General features: G+C 40.2%; 1 protein-coding gene across 1 annotated transcript in view; it reads left to right on the top strand.

Moving 5' to 3' along the window:
• The window catches only part of C1H12orf40 (chromosome 1 C12orf40 homolog), a 68,228-nt gene extending 46,966 nt beyond the window's left edge, over positions 1-21,262 (top strand). Inside the window, exons 11-13 of the mRNA XM_048343059.1 lie at positions 2,879-2,942; positions 17,433-17,515; positions 20,858-21,262. Of these exons, the coding sequence (XP_048199016.1) occupies positions 2,879-2,942; positions 17,433-17,515; positions 20,858-21,262 (552 nt within the window). The remainder of the gene's footprint in view (positions 1-2,878; positions 2,943-17,432; positions 17,516-20,857) is intronic.
• Positions 21,263-22,356: the final 1,094 nt, after the last annotated feature.

Below are 22,356 nucleotides of genomic sequence, written 5' to 3'. Positions count from 1 at the left end.
GTTTAATTTCTTATCTCCAAACAGATCTACTAAATAAATTCTAACAGACGGGGCCTGTGGCTCATGCCTGCAATCCTAGCTACTCAGGATGGAAAGATTGAAGCTATCTGGGGCAGGAAAATTCATGAGACTCTTTATCCCCCACAAAAAGCCAGAAGTAGAGCTGTGGCTCAAGTGGTAGCACACCTGCCTGAGTGAGAAAGCTAAAGGACAGTGCACCCAGGCCCTGAGTTCAAGCCCTAGTACCGGCATGTGCACACACACATGCACACAGAGAAAATTCTAGCAGAAGAGTATGATGACAGGAGAATATTAAAAAGCCAACTTGAGCAAAAATGAGGGGATAGCTGATAAGCAGAAAATCTGAAGGTAGGGCTTGAAGTTGTGCAGTGGCAATTTGGATGGAAAAGAGGTTGAAATACAGATTTTGAAAGGACTCAATGATTTGCCATTAGCTAAGTAACAAGGATGAAATAAAGAAAGACAAGACCCATGACTTATATAAGTGGGTAGTTGGTAGGATGATACATCTGACATATTTGGTTTGTTTGGGTTTTTTTTTTGCCAGTCCTGGGTCTTGAACTCAGGGCCTGAGCACTGTACCTGGCTTATTTTTGCTCAAGGCTAACAACACTCTACCGCTTGAGTCACAGAGCCACTTCTGGCTTTTTCTGTTTACCTGGTGCTGAGGAATTGAACCCAGGGCTTCATGCATGCTAGGCAAGCACTCTACCACTAAGCCATATTCCCAGCTGACATATTTGTTTTATAAAATATATATGCCACTATGAAATAATTTTCCAGCAAAGAACAAACTTCCTAATAGTTCACCCATGAAGGTGTGGCCCCATGGCTAGAACTCACTAGTGACAAGGTAGCGGAGTGATGTGCATCATTTTAGATGTTGGCTTGTTAGTAATGGGAAGTCCTTTTCCTTGCTGTCTTTCTTCTGAAGGCAAGAAGGTTAGATGGGGGGATACTCTAAGAATGGAAAGGGTACAGTCTCTAACATGTAAAAAAAAAAAAACAAACCCTGCTTATTGGGGGCACCCACTTTACTACATGAGTTGAATGTTACATGTTTTGTGATACATATTTTTGTTTCAGAATACTTGTCATTAGATTTAACTAATTGAAAAGAGGAGCAAATTTCTGCATGCATTCCTTGAAATATATGGATATAGCTTTCTCAGGCTATTAGGGTTCCTAATGTGATATCACGGCTCCTTTTTTTTTTCTTTGTGCACATTTGGAGCTTGAATGTGTCAGGAGTTGAATAGGAAGGACTTTTAAGGCTGAAATGGTAGGGTTAAGAAACCATTACTCTGTAGGGCCATTTCAAGGCCTCAAATGGATGGGAATTTGCTTTTTGGTGGTGTTTATTGTAGTGTATACTGATACTAGATAACAAGGAGGAAAAAGTAGAGGGTTGTGGAGAAGATGTATTGGATTGGGGGAAGTGGACATTACTTTTTCCTCTGACCAGAAATTAAATGTTTGAGATCAACTTCCAGAAGAGCTTGGAAGGGCAGTCTAGCTCTATGACCAAGAGGAAACAGAACAACCTTGGCAAGCTTCTAGTTTCTTTTTTCTCCTGCATATAAATCTATATCCCACCACAGGATATATATTTTCTTTAAGTTGTAACATTATTTATGTTTGCAAAGCCATCAGTAAGTTTCCTGCCAGGCAATAATGGGTCATGGCTATAATCCTAGCTACTCAAGAGGGTGAGATCTGAGGATTTTAATTCAAAGCCAGCCAGGGCAGGTCTCTGAAACTTTTATCTCCAATTAACCATCAAAAAGCCAAAAGTGAAGCTGTGGCTCAAGTGGCAGAGCATCAGCTTTGAGTAGAAAAAGCTAAGGGACAGCACCCACATCCTGAGTTCACTAGCATCCCCCCAATACACCCCCTGTCAGTAATTAGCAGAGAGGAAAATCATAGCCATGTTTTCTAAACAAACTTTAGTAAAATTTGATAGAAACAAATATAAATGGTCCTTAATTTCCATCAGATTTGGGGGAAATAAGGAAATACCACACTATTTTAAAAAGTAAAGAAACATAAGTCATGCCCAGAGAGACAAGTTTGCATATTTCCTCTTATATGTGGAAGCTATAATTTATAAATATCTAAGTAAAAATGCCACTGGTATGCATCTGTACATCAGTGTATTAACTGAAATATGGTGGATTCTGGGAGAACTCAAACAGCTGCACTTCTTAGAAAGGCTAAATCAAAGTTCAACAAAGTACACACCAGGAATCAGATACTTAAAGAGGTTGGTGAGGTCAAGGAAGGGGATGGTAGAGGAAAAGATGAAGAGTGGGAGAGTGCACTAAAAAATTCAATATATATCCTACAAAACTAAGAAAAGTGAGGGGAGGGGTGGTTTGGGAGGGATGGCTGAGATTATGGAAAGAAGTGACAATGATCAAGACCAATTGTATTCATAAACTGCTTTGATGAATAGCAGCATTTTTGTACAACTGCATAAAGAAAATCAAAATACATAGAAAAGCAAAGAAAATTAAAACCAGTAATATCTTCTGTAGAAAGTTTGTACTTCTAGGCTTTGGCATTTTGAAAAGTGAAAATGAATTAGGATATTTAACATAATAAATAGGAAAAGAATAAATCCTCAAAGTACTTTTTTCACTTATCTTTTTAACTTGAATTGAATATGATTGCCTAAAGCCTTTCTTTTTTTCAGTGGCTTATTTCTCATTTCTAAACCAATTTAAATTTCATTTCATTGTTCACTACAGGCTAATAATAGGAAAGTATTATGGAATGAATTAATTTTATAGATAGGAGAAATACAAGTGGATGTTATGAACACTTAGGAATTGTTAAAACTTTGTTTTTATTCTAGAATTTGATGGATGAAGGAGGAACGTGTTCTTTACAAGAGAAGCCAGTATCTACTAAGAAAATATGTTAGTATGATTATAAAAATTAATTCTATTTTATAAAAATTAGAGATTCATTAAATTTTAAATGCTTTTGAAAAATTTTACCTCAAAATGATGTTTATAGATACCTTAGGATATATTAGTTAATAGAACTGGTTCTTCCATTACATCTATTGTTTATAAAGTATAAACAATGAATATTTTAACGTGAAGTTTAATGAATAATAAAAAATAATACTCTGTACTCAGCTATGTAGTTTAAGAAATACTGTGTGAATGTTGCACTTTTTATAAATATCCTCAATTGCATTTCCTTTCCTGCCCTCTAGAGGTAGCTGTTACTGTGAATTTGTTTTGTGTGCTGTGACTACACTCACTGCTCTTGCTCAATTTCACATTTGCAACACTCTAAAGTATCTGTATTTTCTGCACCTTTATTTTATGCACATTATTATATGTTGAATCTCATTTACTTTGATACTTGTAGCTCTAATACATTTCAATATTTTCTGATTGGTATACAGCTATACAGCATTCTGTTATGTGCATCTTCTGGAAATGGATATTTAGGTTGTTTTGAATATTTTACTCAGCTTTTTTGGCCATTCTTGACATTTGTTTTGAGACACATGATAAAAACTTTCTTTAAGGTATATATCTAGGAACTGAGTCATTGGTTCATATGGTAGACACATCTTTACCTCTTCAAGATACCCCAAAATTATTTAACCTCTTACTAGCCTAAGTAAGATCTTAGTCACATACTTTAAATTCTAAGTCTTTTATCATTGTTTTCTGATATCACACTGTAGTTTCAATTATTTCTCTGATAATTAACCATCCAGGTTTTATCTCTGAAATGCCTTTTTGTCTCTTGGCTGTATTTTCTTGGTTTGTTTTGTTTCTTGTGATAGGATCTTACCAGTCACTCAGGCTGGTCTTAATCCTCCTGTTTCAGCCTCCCTAGTGTTGAGATTACAGGTGTGATCTACCATGCCCTACTGCCCAAGGAAAGGTGGATTTTAGTTATAAGATATTTTTATACATCTATATCTGTATCTAACTATCTCCGTTAAAAATTGCTCCTGATTCTCGGATTTTCATTGTATGCTTGTATATAGCAAGTACTTTGTATCTAAGCACTTTTTTTCCGTTGTTTTTTGATTTTTTTAAAATGGACAAATGGTTTATATTTACCTGGTAATATTCTGTCCTAGAATCCTTCTTCAGGTTATCTAATCTGTTAAGATACCTAAAATTCTTTGTGGAGTTTTTCCTCATTTAAAATTTAAATACATAAAATACTAGTTTGTTTTTTATTCCTACTGTCCCTGAACTATTTCCTTCTGCTACATAGAAATGATTATTTTTTTTGTTGAGTGGTTTATCACTGTAGTGAGAAATTGAAGCTGACACATATAAACATGATTACTAGTGAACCTTAGACTTCTAACTTTCTTACTCCGAAAGTACTGTTATATTTTAAAAGTAAATTAAGTGAATTACTTTACTTAATATAATATCCTTTAGGATATATGCTATAATTCTTCATGATAGGGTAGTTATTTTCAGCCTTATTTAGGACTTATGATCCATTGTGCTAGCAGACTTATCAGTACCCTGGGCTGCTGCTACTGTTTTGGTTTTACAAATGCAATAAGTAAACAACTTTACACATTTATTTCTTATTTGTGGAGATGAGAGATGTAATCGGGAATAATTTGTAAGACTGGAATTGGTTAGTAAAAAAGGAAGCAGTGTGGTATTTGATGGGTATTGTCAACTACATTGATATTTTATATTGGTATTTTTATTTTAATAGATGTTACCAAATTCTGTTTTTATTGTTTGCCAGTTACACTAGCAAGTGCAAATTGTTTTACTATCTCATTCACAGTGGCTGTGGATAAACTTAGGATGTTGTTTTGGGTTCTGAGATAGACAGTTTAGTTTGTCTTCCTTTTTCTGTCTGAAGTTGAACATCTTTTAAAATTGACAGGATTTTTTTTCTCTATGAACTCCCCCCACCCCCACACATGTGTTTTGACAAAGAGTTTTGAGCTTTTTTGTTGTTGTTGTTGGCTGTAGGGCTTGAACTCTGGGCTTGGGCACTGTCCCTGAGCTCTTCAGCTCAAGGCTAGCGCTCTACCACTTGAGCCACTGTGCCACTTCCAGTTTTCTAGTTGGAGATAAGAGTCTCATGGATTTTCCTGTCAGGGTTGGCTTTGAACTGTGATCCTCAGATCTCATCCTGAGTAGCTAGGATTACAGGCATGAGCCAACAGGGCCCGGCTGAGCTTTTTTCTTGATTCTTAAGAGCTCTTTTTTTTTTTTTTTTTTTTTTTTTTTTTTTTTTTTTTTTTTTTGGCCAGTCCTGGGCCTTGGACTCAGGGCCTGAGCACTGTCCCTGGCTTCTTCCCGCTCAAGGCTAGCACTCTGCCACTTGAGCCACAGCGCCACTTCTGGCCGTTTTCTGTATATGTGGTGCTGGGGAATCGAACCTAGGGCCTCGTGTATCTGAGGCAGGCACTCTTGCCACTAGGCTATATCCCCAGCCCAAAGAGCTCTTTATATTATAAAGACATGTATGTTTTGTGACACAAATATTTTCTTTTTTATTATTTTTATTGAAAGTGCTAAAAACAGAAGAGTTACAGTTACATAAGTTAGGAAAAGAGTACATTTCCTTTTGGATAATATCACCCCTTCCCTTGCTCTTTCCCAGTTTTTCCCTCCCATCCTATCCACAAGTTGTATAGTTCATATCCTAACTTAAATAATGTTTTCTAATATTTCTTATTTAATATTTATAATAATTAAATAGTATCTTCTAATTTAGTCTTGTCTTTTGGTGTATTATGGTTTTACTTTGCTTATAGTATAGTATGTCATGCTTTGGCTTGATATTTTATGCAGTTCAATTATCAGTCATTTTTTCCCTTTAGGTTTCATTAGAAATGTTGCACTACCAGTTTATAAATAAAATTTCCCTATTTACTAACACTGTTTAAGTAGATTCTTTGGGCTTAATCCTGATTGATTTGGATTTTTATTTTAGCTTTTTTTTAAATTTTTTTTTAGTCAGAATCTGTTTATGTTGCTCATGTTAGCTTGAGTTCACCATCCTCCTGCCCAAGTGCTCAGGTTACACAGGTGCTTATCAGCCGGCTCAGCTAAAGTCTACACTGTTGGTCTGCATGTCTTCCCTAGGTATTGGTCCTACCACTTTTGTACTGGACCAGCATTCATTGCCTGATCTGTTTCAGGTCTTTCTCCACAGCTCCAATGCTCTTTCCTTATCTTCTTATGTGCCATATCATACAGTTTTTATGATTGCTTTATATAATGTTGAATTTATGGAAGACTTTTTTTGGGGTGTGGGGAGTATGGAGCTTGAGCTCAGAGCTGTCCCTGAGCTCTTTTACTCAAGGCTAGCACTCTAAAATTTGCCACAGCTCCACTTCCAGGTTTTTTTTTTTGTGGGTTTTTTTGCAATTGGAAATAAGAGTTGGATGGACTTTCCTGCCCCCTCTGGCTTTGAACTATAATCGTCTCAGTGCCCAGCTCTCTGAACTTTTTATAAGACTTTAGATTTTTGGTTTGCTACTCTAGAGTATTTTTTCGACTACTTTTTTTTTTCTTTTGGCCAGTCCTGGGACTTGGACTCAGGGCCTGAGCACTGTCCCTGGCTTCTTTTTGCTCAAGGCTAGCACTCTGCCACTTGATCCACACCACCACTTCTGGCTGTTTTCTGTATATATGTGGTGCTGAGGAATTGAACCCAGGGCCTCATGTATACAATGCAAACACTCTTGCCACTAGGCCATATCCCCAGCCCCTAGAGTATTTTTTCATATCAACTTTAAAATATTTTTTTCTGACTCCTAAAGGAAAATTTTCACCAGGAACTGTTAAAATGTGTATGTATTAATATATTTAATGGTCTTATTTGAAAAAAAAGTTTCTCCTCTTTCTTGGGAGGAGGAGAAATAGAACTACAGTACTATATATTTATGCCTGTAATCATTGCTTAAAATACCTATAAGCACTTTTACTTAAAATGTACTGGTTCCAGGTGTTTCTTCTTAAATATACCTATAAGGTTTTTGTTTGTTAGTTTTTTTATGCCAATAGTGGGGCTTGAACTTAGGGCATTGGCACTGTCCCTTAGCTTTTTTACTCAAGGATAGCACTCTACCTCTTGAGCAAGAGTTCCACTTCTCGCTTTTTGTTGGTTAATTGGAGATAGATGTCTTATAGACTTTCCTGCCCATGCTGGCTTCAAACCTTGATCTTTTGGTCTCAGAGTCCTGAGTAGCTAAGATTACAATCAGAACCACCAGAATCATTTTTTTAAAAAGTTTACTGAGAAAATCTAGGTTTGCACATTAAATGGGGTTCTGTGTTTTGAGATTAGGTGCACATGTTGATTATTTTACTCAAATTTTTGAAGTGACTTCAGAAAATGGCTGCTTAAGGGAAAATGATTCTTCGTGTTTGTGAAAATGATCACTTTTCCTAATAGATTAAAAAAATGGTTTTGGTGTTAAACCACATGGTATCAAATTCACCTTTCCAGCAGTTCCCAACCACAGGCATATTGTTGGGTAACAGATGGCTAGAATTGTCCTCCCACCCCTCCTGCTTCTTAAACCCACCAGACAATTCCTTACTTCCCACTTCACCTCACCTTATTGTGCGAAGTCGGGAGACAACCACCAAGAAGGCCACAGAGACTCAGACGTTCTGAAATGCAAAAGCAAGGCAAGGCTTTATTTAGGCGAGCTGCAACTTGGACCTCGTCCTACCCACCGACACAGCAGAGGTTAGGAGGGAGCCCCAAGCTGTGATTACACAGGGCTTATAAAGAACAAAGTTACAACAATCAGGTGTGCAAGCAAGCAAGATTAGGACACAGGTACAAATCTGATTGGCTCAGGGCTCGAGGCACTCTGGGGGCAGTCAGAGTTAAGCATTCCCAGCGGTTAGAGTTCTAGACCGACTGGGCCCTAATGGGCTTGTCCTGGGTTTGCTCACAGGGCCTGCTTATCTCAGGTTCGCGTGGTAAAGTGGGGTTCGCATGGTAAAGTGGGGCCTGACTTCAAAGTCTGGCACTTCATTTCTCCCTTTTTCTCTTTGGTACCTTGGGAGCCAATCATGGCTCCATTCTGTCCATTTCAATGGCTTGCATGTCTAGGGGATGATATAGAGATAAGGCATGGGCCAGTAGGGCCCAAAGTAGTAACCAAAAGCGACTCTGGTCCCTTGGTTTTAAGGAGGGGCTGATGGGTGAAGATCATCCATCTTCTGTAGCTTCTTCAGGCTGACTGAGGGGTGTTGACCTTACCTAGCCAGGAACCTATAGCCTTAGTCTACTTCACCAAGGGACTGCAGGATTACTGCAAACTGAAAATTAACTTTCAGCTATACAGACTTACCCATTAGCTGTATACTGTTTAGTGTCCAAATGTAAGCAACAAAATAATACATAAACTTCTCGGCTGTGCTCTAAGGGTCGGGTGGCTATACCCATATTCCTGAACAAGCCCAAAACTACCTAAAATAAGGGGGTCACCTCACTTTGGAGTGAGCTGCCAAAATAACATCAACACTAGCCAGGGTAGAAGGCAAAAAGTAAATTATAACAATGTTCAGTTTAACTTTCTTTTCTTGAGGCGAAGGCAAAGCGGCTGAGTCGGGTGCTTGGAGACCTCCCATGTTCCACCACGGTAGTGGTCGTCAAGGGCAAAGGGGTCAGCTGACCTGGCGTGGGAGCAATGGACCCAAGTGGCAATGCCGTCTACCTTGAGGGCGGTGGGAGTAGTCAGTAGCACCACGTATGGTCCCTTCCACTGTGGTTCTAGGGATTTGGGGTTATGCCTCTGGACGAACACCCAGTCCCCTGGTCTGAATAAATGGGGGGTAAGGGACAGAAGCAGAATCATATAATGCCTTAAGTTGGGGCCACATATTCTTGTGCACGAGCTGCAAATAATTAAGTTTACACAAAAATTCAGCATCATCCAAATCAGCAAGCAATTCAGTCTGAAGGCTAGGGATAATGGGTGGGGGGTACCTGTACATTATTTCAAAAGGAGTAAAGCCAAGCTGATAGGGAGAATTTCTTACTCTAAGCAGAGCAAAAGGAAGGAGTGACACCCAGTCTGCACCAGTCTCTAAGGCCAATTTAGTCAAGGTCTCTTTTAGAGTCCGATTCATTCTCTCTACCTGTCCTGAACTCTGGGGTCTATAAGCACAATGCAATTTCCAAGCCGTCCCCAGTGCAGCAGCTATTCCCTGACTTACTTTTGAGATGAAGGCCGATCCGTTGTCCGACCCAATGGTGGATGGGAAGCCATACCTGGGTAGGATTTCTTCCAGGATCTTCTTAGCCACTACATTCGCAGTCTCATGCTTTGTTGGATAGGCTTCAACCCATCCTGAAAAGGTGTCTACAAAAACTAGCAAATATTTGTATCCAAATTTTCCAGGTTTAATTTCTGTGAAATCTACTTCCCAATACATTCCTGGCCTATCCCCACGGAGGTGAGCTAAAAGCTTTAGTAACTTGTTTATTGAGGGCATTGGTGAGCTGACAGGCCTTGCAAATTTTGACAATATCTTCAATAAGTTGGTCTCCTTGTCTAATTTTTACTTTGGAGTGTCGGAGCAAGTCTTGCATTCTTCGGGTTCCCATGTGAGAGGCTCGGTGGATTCTCTTAAGGATCCCTTTACCCAGCCCTTGTGGCAAGATAAGTTTCCCTTCACAAGTTTTCCACCAGTCATTGTTTCCTTCTCTGTCTGGGGTTTTATGGGCCATGGGAATCCTCCACTCCAAGTCTTCCTGGGAATACTGGGGCACAGGAGGCAAGGCTCGTGGCCCTGGGTTTACTAAAGTCAATACTTCTGCTCTGGGCTGAAGGGCTGCTTCCTTAGCTGCCTGGTCGGCCAGATTATTCCCTCTAGTCACTGAATCAACTCCCTTTTGATGACCCGGACAGTGCATAATGGCAATCTTTGCTGGTTCCCATAGGGCCCGGATGAGGCTTAAAATCTCCTGCTTGTTTCTAATGGTCTGTCCTTCGGCTGTCAGTAGCCCTCTCTCTTGATAGATGGCTCCATGGACGTGTACGGTGGCAAAAGCATACTGGCTGTCTGTATAGATGTTTAGTCTCTTTCCTTTTCCCATCTGTAAGGCTTTTGTTAGTGCCACTAGTTCTGCTCTTTGTGCAGAAGTTCCCTGGGGGAGTGCCTCCGCCCACACTATCTCAGTGTCCGTAGTAACTGCCACACCCGCATACCTTTTTCCATCCCAAATGAAGCTGCTGCCATCAGTGAACCAGGTGTGCTCGGCATGTGATAGCGGCAAATCCAGCAAGTCTGGCCGGAGGCTATGTGCTTGGGCCAGGATCTGCTCACAATCATGCAGAGGCGCTTCCAGATCTGGATCTGGCAGCAGAGTTGCTGGGTTTAATGCTGTAGGTACACAGAAGCTGATACATGCCGGGTTAAGTAACAAGGTCTGGTAATGGACCATGCGGGCATTGCTCATCCACTGGTCAGGAGGTTGTTTTAGCACCCCCTCTAGAGCGTGTGGAGTAGCCACAGTCAGGTTCTGTCCCAGAGTCAACTTACCTGCATCTTTTACCAAGAGGGCTACTGCTGCTATTATTCTTAAGCACGGAGGCCACCCAGCAGCGACAGGATCCAATTTCTTTGACAAGTAGGCGACTGGTCGTTTCCAGGGCCCAATTAGCTGGGTGAGCACTCCTTTTGCTATTCCTTTCATTTCAGCCACGAACAATGTGAATGGTTTATTCACGTCAGGTAGGCCTAAAGCAGGGGCTTCCAGAAGGCTTTTCTTGATTGTCTCAAAGGCTTTCTGCATCTGCTCAGTCCAATGAAATTCTGGGAGGTTTTTGGTGGCTTCATATAGAGGTTTGGCCATCTCAGTGAACCCAGGTATCCACAGCCGGCAAAAGCCCACTGTTCGCAGGAACTCTCTGACTTGTCTGGCTGACTTAGGCACAGGGATTTTCAGCACAGTCTCTTTATGTGCATCTGACAGCCAACACTTGCCCTCTTTCACTATGAAGCCCAGATAGGTGACTACTCAGGTTTACAAATTTGTGCCTTTTTAATGGAGGCCCTATAGCCCAAATTGCCAAGAGTCTTTAAGAGCCTAGTTGTTCCCTTTTGACAGCTATTTTTGTCTGGAGCAGCTATTTATAAGTCATCTACATATTGCAATAGACTTATTCCAGTATTTTTGGAGCAGTACTCACTCAGGTCTTCATGTAACACCTCATCAAAGATGGTAGGCGAATTCTTGAATCCTTGAGGCAGCCTGGTCCAGGTCAATTGACCGCTTATCCCAATTTCAGGGTCGTGCCAAGTAAATGCAAAGTAGCTTTGGCTCTTTGGGGCTAAAGGCAGGCTAAAGAAAGCATCTTTTAGATCCAACACAGTATACCACACATGGCTCGGTGACAGGGAGCTCAGCAGGGTATACGGATTTGGGACTGTTGGATGAATGTCCATTACTCTCTTGTTAACGTCTCTCAAGTCTTGCACTGGTCTGTAATCATTAGAATTAGAGTTCCACAAAGATTGGAGGATGATGTTTTGCCAGTCCCATTCCCCCAGTTTCTGCCTATGCTTGGGGAAACGCCCGTAGCCACTCATTTTCCGGAGATTAAGGCTTGGGATGCTGGTATAGCCTATACTCTTCTTCTAACTTGCTAGTTATTAGTACACTAACAGGCTTTTCTCTTGAGTTCGTCACAGAAGCCCCATTGCCTGTGAACTGTATCTGAGCTTTCATTTTTGTTAAGAGGTCACGTCCAAGCAATGGATAGGGGCAGTCATGGATGACTAAAAATGAGTGGGTTACCTGGCCTGTTCCCAAATCCACTGTTCTTTGAGTAGTCCATTGATAGGGTTTAGTGCCCGTCGCACCTTGGACCTATGTTATTTTAGTGGATATCGGCCCTTTCGGGGCTCGTAATACTGAATTTTCTGCTCCCGTATCTACCATGAACATGACTGGATTCCCCTCCACTTTCAATGTTATCCTGGGCTCAGGGAGGGGGTCTGATCCCCAACTCCCTCAGTCACTGTCCTCAGCCAACTTTAAGGCTGCCAACACTCTTTTCTGTTTTTCCGTTTTCTTGGCTAGCTCTAGGTAGTTTCGTATCCAATGCCCCTCCTTCTTGCAATAGGCACATTGATTCTTCCCCATTCTTGATTGGGGTTTGGGTTCCTGCTCCTTACTTAGAGAGGAGGACTGTTTAAAGTTTCCTGCCTGCACAGAGGTCAGGATTTTCCTGAGGTCCTTCTTGTATTGTGCCTGTTGTCTAGCCAGACTCCTTTCCTGTCTTTGTTCTCCTGTTTCTCTCTTATTATAAACCTTTTCCACCACTGCTACTAGATCCCTAACAGATTTTTCATCAAGCCTGTCTAAAGCCTGCACTTTCCGCTTTATGTCCGGTGCGGCTTGATTTACGTAGGCAAGTATAATCATCTGAGCAAATTCCTGGGTCTCAAGATCATACGGGGTGTATTGACTAAAGGCTTCCATGAGCAGCTCAAGGTATGCTGCCGGACTTTCACTTTCTCCCTGTCTGATATCATAAACTTTGGCCATATTGGTAGGTCGGCGAGCCGCTGCCTTGAGACCTGCAAGCAGAGCCTGGCGATAGACAAGGAGTCGCTCCCTACCTTCAGCCGTATTGTAGTCCCATGCTGGTTGGGTCTCGGGAAAATAGGTGTCAATCAAGGCAGGATTCGTGATGGGTGCTCTGGTGGGGCCAGGGATACGATCTCTCTCCTCAGTGGTGAAAAGGACCTGTAAAAGCTGTCTACAATCATCCCAAGTGGGCTGGTGAGTGAAAAGTATGGTTTCAAGCAAGTGAATTAAATCCTGGGGTTTTTCAGAAAAGGGGGCATTTTGGGCACGCCAGTTGTAAAGATCACTAGTAGCAAATGGCCAGTATTGGAATTGTTGTCGACCATCTGCATCCACAGTACCTATAGGACGTAGGGGAAGGGCAACAGAATTAAGAGATGTAATTCTTCAACGCCAGCGAGTTGACTGGGCGGGGCCCTCCGGAGCCACAGCTGAAACATCTTCCTCAGAGTCCTCCTCTGGAGTTAACTGATGTGGGGAGTATGGGGGGGGGGAGTATTTCCTCCTCCATGCTTCCTCCCTGGAGGACAGGTGGGTACAATTTCTTCTTTTCCTTCTTTGTTTCTCTTGTCACCTCGTGTCTTTTGAGTGAATATTGGGGTAGGGGAAGGAGTGGAGGAGGGAGTCGGTAAGAAAGGTCGAACCCATGCTGGAGTGTCCCTGTCAACTAGTTCCCTCCAGGTGTCTATACAAGGAATTTGGTCTAGATAGCCTGAACGAGGGGCTTCAATTAGGCTTTGTAAAGTACTGATATTAACTATATTAAAGCTCCCCTCAGGTGGCCAAGTAGCTCTCTCAAAGGTGGGCCATTCTGACTTACACAGGGTGATCCATTTTTCCTCCTTAAGGGTCACACCTCGGTTCTGAGCTATTTCCTTGACTTCCCTCAAGTGAGCTAGGGTCAAATTTAGGGGGCTAGATGGAGATCCCCAAGACAGAATGTTACCCATAGCTCTGATCAGATGTTTAGTTTAGAAGGCTAATAATAAAAAAAAAAAAACCACACACGACACACAGGTCCGAGAATAAGAAAAGTTATGAGTTGGAGATCTCCTAGGTTGGCCCAATAGCCTCCTCCTGCTAAGCAGCAGGAACAGACCTAAGTTGGCCTAACCTCCCGCAAGGGTGCAGGAGGAGTGGACCCAAGTGGACTCAGGTAAGAGTGGAGAGTCTCCTAGGTTGGCCCACAAGCCTCCTCCTGCTAAGCAGCAGGAGCAGACCTAAGTTGGCCCAACCTCCCACAAGGGTGCAGGAGGAGTGGACCCAAGTGGACTCAGAGTCTGGAGCGTTCCCCAGTCTCCTCGGGATTGCCCAGTAAGCGCGTCTGCTTCAACAACCCCTTTAAGCAAAAGCAAAACAGACAAACAGACAAATTACAGGACAAGACAAATAAACAAATGAACAGCGCTGTTTCCTTACCTTCGGAGTCTGGGGTCTTGGGGGTCTCTGGGACAATCCCGGACGAAACCCCAAATGTTGTGCCAAGTCGCGAGACGACCACCAAGAAGGCCACAGAGACTCAGACATTCTGAAATGCAAAAGTAAGGCAAGGCTTTATTCAAGTGAGCTGCAACTCGGGCCCCATCCTCCCCACTGACACAGTGGAGGTTAGTAGGGAGCCCCGAGCTGTGATTACACAGGGCTTATAAAGGCAAAAAACAAAGTTACAACAATCAGGTGTGCAAGCAAGCAAGATTAGGACACAGGTACAAATCTGATTGGCTCAGGGCTCGAGGCACTCTGGGGGCAGTCAGAGTTAAGCATTCCCAGCGGTTAGAGTTCTAGACCGACTGGGCCCTAATGGGCTTGTCCTGGGTTTGCTCACAGGGCCTGCTTATCTCAGGTTCGCGTGGTAAAGTGGGGTTCGCATGGTAAAGTGGGGCCTGACTTCAAAGTCTGGCACTTCACCCTAACACCATTTGCTTTTCTGTGTCTATGAGTTGGAGTGGTGAAGATAACCTCATATAAATGGAATCATGTAGTATTTATCTTTTTCGTTATTTTATGTTACTTAGCATAATGTTTTCATGATTCACCCATTTTGTAGTATATTGTTCATTTTTTAATGTATCAAGAATGATACCTTCTTCAAATGAATGAATAAGATTCAAATATGTATATGTATCATATTTATTTTCTCCATCCATTCACTGGTTATGAACTTGCTTCTGTCTCTTGGCTGTTGTGGATAATGCTGAAATGACCACAAGACTGGAAAATGTTTTCTCTACATTTGCATTCCATTCCTTGAATATATATTCAGGATAGAATTGCTAGATCATTTACTAGTTCTATCTTTCCCCCAAGGAACCTTCATACTATTTTACATAGTGGCTGTACTGTTTGACATTTCTACAAACTCTGCAAAAACAGTTACAGTTTTTCTACTTCCTCACTATCATCTGTTCTGTTTTTATTTTTGTTTGTTTTGATGTGGTTTGACCTCAGAGCCTCGCACTTCCTGAGCCACATCACAAGATATTGTGTGTGTGTGTGTGTGTATGTGTGTGTGTGTGTGTGTGTGTGTGAGTGTCCTGGGGCTCAAACCCAGGGTCTGGAATCTGTCCTTGAGCTTCTTTTGCTCAAGGCTACTACTCTACCACTTGAGTTCTGAGTTTTTCTTAGTAGTTTATTGGAGATAAGAGTCTCACAGACTTTCCTGCTTGGGCTCAATTCAAACCTCAATCCTCAGATCACAACCTTCTGAGAAGCTATGATTACAGGCATGAGCCACTGGTACCCAGTCTGGATTTCTTTTACTACAGCAGGTTTAAAATGACATCTGCAAGACAAATCTCCTAAGAGGATAACTATTACTAATGGATTTTATTGTTTGGACCATCTTAGTCTTCTTACAATAAATCCCAATAAGTTATGATATATTTGGATACTGTTTGCTCTTCTGTTCTATTTTTTAAAAATTTTTTATTGTCAAACTGATGTACAGAGAGGTTACAGTTTCATACGTTAAGCATTGGATACATTTCTTGTACTGTTTGTTACCTCGTCCTACATTCCCTCCTCCTCCCTCCCCCTTCTGTTCTATTTTTTAATTTGTTTCTTTATAAGGCTTTTGCCGTGATACTCATGACTGGGTTTGTTTGTTTTTTTGGCAGGGAGTGTTTGTGTGTGTGTAATCTTTATCAGATTTTGATGTTATACCAGACTCAAGAAATTTAACAAGTTACCTGCAAAAATTGAAGCAAATGAAAAGCTTTCTTGCTATTCTGAATAATTTGCATCATCACAGAACCTCCTTACTCTGTACCTAGATTATTTGGTTAATCTATTTTTTTTCCAGTCCTGGGGCTTGAACTCAGAGCCTTAGCACTGTCCCTGGCTTCTTTTGCTCAAGGCTAGGACTCTACCACTTGAACCACAGTGCCACTTCTGCATTTTTCTGTTTATGGGGTACTGAGGAATTGAACCCAGGGCTTCATGCATACTAGGCAACACTGTACCACCAAGCCACATTCCCTACCACTTCTAATGGACTTGTTTTTCTTAAGTTTCACTGTTGGGAAATCCTTATTTACCTGGGTACCTTTGTTGGCTATCTAAAACCTAACATCCTTTTGTAATCAGGAGTACCCATTTATAGTCATCTCATGTACTACTTTTCATCTTGTCTCTCTGAAAATACTTATCTTTTGAAACTTCTCTCTGCTCATGTTTTCTGTACACTTTTAAATCTTTCTCCCTGGAGTACATCACCCTTCGCTCTTGACAGTGTTTGCACCATCTATGATTGCTATTTTCATATTGGGTTTGTGACTCATTTTTGTTTGAAATTTTTGTCCTCTAATACAAGATGTATGGCCATGGATCCTTAAAAACTATCCCACTACCTTACATAGTTACTCAATACATGTTGAATTAAGTTTACATTTTCACCAGCATGCCATTTTGTTAGGTATGAATAGATAAGAAATTCATGGAATCCTCATTTTTCTTTCTTCCTTGCTGGTAACTGTGGGCTTATAGTACAGAAGGAAATGCTCTTCCTTATGTTAGTAGTGGTAGCAAATATACCATATACTTTTTACTTAGGTCTACACTGCTGTCACAGCATATTTGGTGAGCATGCAAGTTTCTAATGTAATGAAAGAGTAGTTCTGCAAAGCTGACTGATGTGAATTACAGCGAGCATCAGGTCTGACTTGAGACATACAGCTTGGGCTTATGCCTTATTGAGCAAGTGATTTGATGGTTGTTCTGCTTTCCACTGTCTTGTGCTTTTCTGCTGGAAACCCATTTTCATCAAGAACAGGAAGGACAGTCGTTGTAGCTATTGGTGTTGAGGATTGTAGGGCTTCATGACCTACTTCCCAGGCTTATCTTTAAGCTTTGTTTTCAATTATGTGGTAATGTAGCAGAAAATGAAAGAAGGTAGTACTGGGTACTTTAAATGAAGTTTTGGCTACTCAATGAAGTTGTATTTGACAATTAGCAACAATATCTGATCCCTTGGGACTTCATAAACTTGGTTAGTCCTCCTTCCTGCAGGTTGACCCTTTTTTGTTCATAAAAGTAGTTCACATATTGGAAAATTTAAGCCAATGTTGCCTTTTCTTCTTCCTTTCCTATGTACCTGTATTTTCTTGTAGATATGAATCTTTTAAGGGGAAAATAAACTGTATATGTTGTTAGAAGTGCAAAGTGCCATGTATCCAAAATTTTAACTAACTTTGGCATATTTTAAACTACTGTTTTTAAGTTTATTATGTTATTAAGTTTATATTGTGAGCAGTTAACTTCTCCCTGTGTATATTTTGTAGGATATTAATACATACCTATTCTTTATGAATTAAACCTTTATTTTTCAGGTTTTGATTCTTCACAGAGCAGTCTGTCTGCCAGTTATTCTCCAAGGCCAACAGATAGTTCTTTCAGTTCTAGTTCAGACATGGTATGTTACAAGTATTTACTTATCAATATATCCCATGTGAATTTAGAATATTTTGCTTTTATCCTATTTTTCCTTTACCACTAAGAACAATTGTTGATCAATAAATGGTCAGAATAAAAAATAGATTAAAGTTTAAAGGGGTGCAAAAAATGTAAGAAATAGTTTAAAATGTGAAAGAAATACAAGGTAAACATGTCTAAGCATTACTCATTCACATTTATAAAAATTGTTTTTTAAGTTACACATTATTTGCAAAAGTTTTTTGTCAACATAAACAAATGTAGATACTTTGGGAATATATGCATACAGTTTATGACATAAATATAAACCTATGGTTACATATTATACATAGACTTTAAAGATTTTTTTTAAAAAAGAACTTAAAATAATTGGGAACCTAAGTATACATTAAAAATGTAGTCTCATGGCTTATAAAATGAAAACTATATAGTAGTAAAGACAAGTATAAATAATTGGTAGGACATTTCTTAAAAATAACATATCTGACTAAATGTAGAGAATTCCTTTCCATCTTCTTCATCCTTCCTTTTGTTTATAAAGTATTCTTGGTAAGGATACCAGAGACTGTGTGTGTGTACATGTGTCACATGTGTGTACACATGTCCATGCATGTGTATACATATGTCTGTGTGTGTGCATGCATGTGTGTGCACATGTGTGTGCATGTATGTGCAAATGCACCAGTACTGGGTCTTGAACTCAGGGCTTCATGCTTTTGCTTGTCATTTTTACTCAGAGTTGGTGTTCTACCACTTGCATCAGAGCTCCACTTCTGGCTTTTTGCTGGTTAATGGGAGATAAGAGTCTCACAGACTTTTCTGCCTGGGTTGACTTTGAACCAGAATCCTCAAGTTTCAGGCTTCTGAGTACTAGGATTACAAGCATGTGCCACTGGTGCCTGGCTGGACACCAGAGACTTCTGTGTTGCCCAGTTTAGTGGATACTTTTCAGTGTTTATATCATAAAGACTCCTAATCCTTGTAGACGTCCCTCTTCCCCTCCCTTGCTCCTTTCCTTAAATTTTCAATACTAGGAATTGAATTCAGAACCTAAATCTTTTTTGTACACAACCACTTTACTACCTAGGCCACCCTCCATGCCCTATCCTTTTGCCTTTAGTTTGTTTTTCAGCTATACTCTCACTTTGTCTAGAGCTGAACTCAAATGGTGATTATTCTGTCTCTGGCCCCAAGTAGCTCAATTATAGATATTTACCACTATACCTGGGTTATCATTTGATTTCATTAAGACATTTTTGGGGGATTAATGGTTCAGTGGTAGAGTGTTGTCCTAGTGTGAATGAAGTCTTAGGTTCAATTCTATCATGACAAACAATAAAACACATTTTATGGTCTATGGTTTTAAACACAACTCTCTTCATTTCCTTCCTATCCCTATAAATGCTAGTTTATGCCTTTGCCATCATTTCTTCTACCCTTCTTTCTATAATAATGTTGTAATGTCTAGGGTTTATGTAGAACCCTCTTCTGTTAACCTTGTGCTCTAAAGTTTTATTGATGTTATCTACTCCAGTGATATACTCTCAGTATATGTTCCCAGCTTTATGACGTTAGCCCCAATCCTAGATGTTCACTTTCTTACTGAACATATTATTAGAATTTACAAAACCTCCATCTTTTCCTGCCTTAGCACTAAACATTTCCTGGCTTTCTTCTCAGCTCAGTTTTTCTGATATATTTTATATCAGTAGATACTTAGCAGGTGTTCATATCAGAAGAGTTAGTATTTCTTGTTGTGTCTCATCTTGTTTCTTTAACCACATTCATTCCAACCACTTTATCTAACCACTTCTCCCTCCAGATAAATCATAAATGTATCTAGTCCTCTAAGCCTTTGACTTACCCCATTATGTTTTTGAACTATTGTTTTTGTTTCCTAAGAGATCTTTCTTTTTTTATTCTTGGTCCAGTTTATTCTTGGTCCTGACCTTTTGTGAACTTAAATTGAGTTGTGATATTCCCATACTTCTTTCCAGTGATTCCATGGATTCCCATTTGACTTTTTATCCTGGACTCCTGTAGTGACCACTGGTCCTGTGGAACATGGCTGCTGGCTAACACCTAGGACTCTTTTGCTCTCTGTATTCTGGCATTTCTCTCTTGATTTTATCAGCCTCTTTTTTTCAGTAGGCTTTATACAATCTGCTTGCTCATCCTCACTTCTGTTTAACTTTTTAAGGTATCATTTTTTTTTTTTTTTTTTTTTTTTTTTTGGCCAGTCCTGGGCCTTGGACTCAGGGCCTGAGCACTGTCCCTGGCTTCTTCCCGCTCAAGGCTAGCACTCTGCCACTTGAGCCACAGCGCCGCTTCTGGCCGTTTTCTGTATATGTGGTGCTGGGGAATTGAACCTAGGGCCTCGTGTATCCGAGGCAGGCACTCTTGCCACTAGGCTATATCCCCAGCCCCTTAAGGTATCATTTTTAAATAAGTCACTCAAAAAGCCTTACTGGCTCCCAGGGTCTAAACCAGGTCTAATCTATTATTATCTCAAAATACCCCTAGTTGTTCTTTGTAATGTTTTCCTCAGCTTGTAGCTGTGTGTTCACATATGATGACACCTGCATTTCCTGTGTGCATGCTCAGCCGTGTGCCTTCCTAGTAACTGTATGTTCACATATATTATGATGCCTGCACTTCCCTGTGTGTGCCCAGTCATGTGCCTTCTTAGTATCTGTGTGATCACATATGATGACACTAGCACTTCCTTGTGTGCATGCTCAGCTGTGTGCCTTCATAGTGTGTTCACATATATGATGACATCTGCACTTCCTTGTGTGCTTACTCAGCCATGTGCCTTCCTAGTAACGGTATGTTCACATATATTATGACGCCTGCACTTCCTTGTGTGTATGCTCAGCCATGTGCCTTCCTAGTAACCGTATGTTCACATATATTATGATGCCTGCACTTCCCTGTGTGTGCCAAGCCATGTGCCTTCTTAGTATCTGTGTGATCGCATATGATGACACCTGTACTTCCCTGGTGCATGCTCAGCCATGTGCTTCCTAGTAACTGGATTGTGCACCGTTGCCACAGCCTTTGGTTGACATGGATGCTTATGAACTTCTTTATGCTTAGGCTGACCTCGATCTATGGTCCTCCTGTATCTGCCTCTCAGGTAGGAGTCCATGCTTGAGTTACCTGCTCTCTGGCTTTTTATTGGTATTTTAAAATCTGTAACCTTTTGGGAAATGTTTGAAGATTATTTGTGTATTTAGGTATCCTATACTGTGAATTGATTGAATTATTTTTAGAAGAATTTAAGCACTGTTTTACAGTAAAATTATTTAATTGCTTTTAGCTATCTGAAGATGAAGATCAAATATCACAGCAAATTGAAGACTCAAATAAGATATCCCTGAAGACTACAGAAACAGACAAAAGTTCTTATCCAGAAGGGATAAGAAAATATTTAGGTGATCAGATTGTTAAAGATAATGACAAAGTTCACACACAGAATGGGAATTCTCACCATATGTCACTGACAAATAATACAGGTGAACGTCCACGGTCTCAGTGCAATTCCACACACACAGTGCAGACCCCCATGCATAATAACTGCATTGTGCAGGTTCTACAGTGTGATGCTGGGGTGCAAACCGAGAGAGAGCCTGCAGTGGGAAGAAAGGTAGATGCTGCCATCCAGTGCATCATACTTGCAGAATGTATGTGTAGAAGTCGTGCCTCTTCTCTCTACTGCAGCTAACTAACACTGCAGCGAAGATATTAAGGAAGATACCACTGGAGGGCAGGCAAGCCTTCCTAGTAAATAATGTTCTAAACTCAGCCCCAGGTGATGTTCTGAATGTGAGGTTCAGCCAAGGTAGTGTTCCAAATTCAGAACTTCATTTCATTGGACTTTGGAAGGCAATAGTGAATGTCTAGAATTTAACATAATGAGGAATGAAACTAGAGCTAAGATCAATTTGCAAAGGTGTATTTATGGTTCTTTTAAGATGGTTTAACATTGTTTATGCATTTAATTCTTATGTAGGTATTTTCAATATTTTAATATGTCTTCAAGTTTTTAGGAAATACACTTTTAAATATAGCATCATCCTTCTGTTTACTATTTGTGATGTTGAACTGATATGTTGTTATTTGTTAATTAAAATACACTTAGTTGCTTTATTCCTTGTGGCATATTGCTGGAAATAATATTCTCATTCAAGATTTTAAGATAGAAAATAAATAACAACATTATATTTTATGTCCTTATTGTAAGCACTTTACTAGCTATTTCTAGTACTGTACTCCATTTTATTATTTTACAAAGTTCTGAACAGTCACAATCTCTGTTTCTCTTTTTCACCCTCACTCCCTTCTTCCCTCCCTCTTTATTTCTCTCTTTGCAGTGCTGGGGACCAAACCCAGGCCTATGCATGTTAGGCAAGTGCTTTGTCATTGAGTCCTACCCCCAGCACATGAATTAACTTGTAAATAAAATGTATCTTCTATTTTATTTGGATAACATTTTTGATATTGCTTGTATTAGTTCAAAGAAAACTATTTTTCTTTTTAAAATAAAAAATGCATTAATGCTCAGGGCATTGTTTGAAATTGCAAGAGTTCTTTATGTTACTTATTCTAATGCTGTTAAAATTCTTGTCATAAGATCATATCAAGATTTTTCCTTTTGTGGCAGTGGGATTTTCCCTCCAGCCCTACCCTCAAGTTCTGTAGTTCATTTTTGACATGATATATATTGAAAATAATGGCTGCATTTACTCACTCTTCCTGTCAGGTCCCTCCTCCATTTTCCCCTCTCTCCAAAAACATGCTTCTGCTTTCTGTAGTCAT

The sequence above is a fragment of the Perognathus longimembris genome, chromosome 1 (genome assembly GCF_023159225.1).
Source record: "Perognathus longimembris pacificus isolate PPM17 chromosome 1, ASM2315922v1, whole genome shotgun sequence".
In the NCBI taxonomy this organism is placed as follows: Eukaryota; Metazoa; Chordata; class Mammalia; order Rodentia; family Heteromyidae; genus Perognathus; species Perognathus longimembris.
Note: the sequence above shows the minus strand (reverse complement) of the source record. Positions and strands in the feature narration are given on the sequence as shown.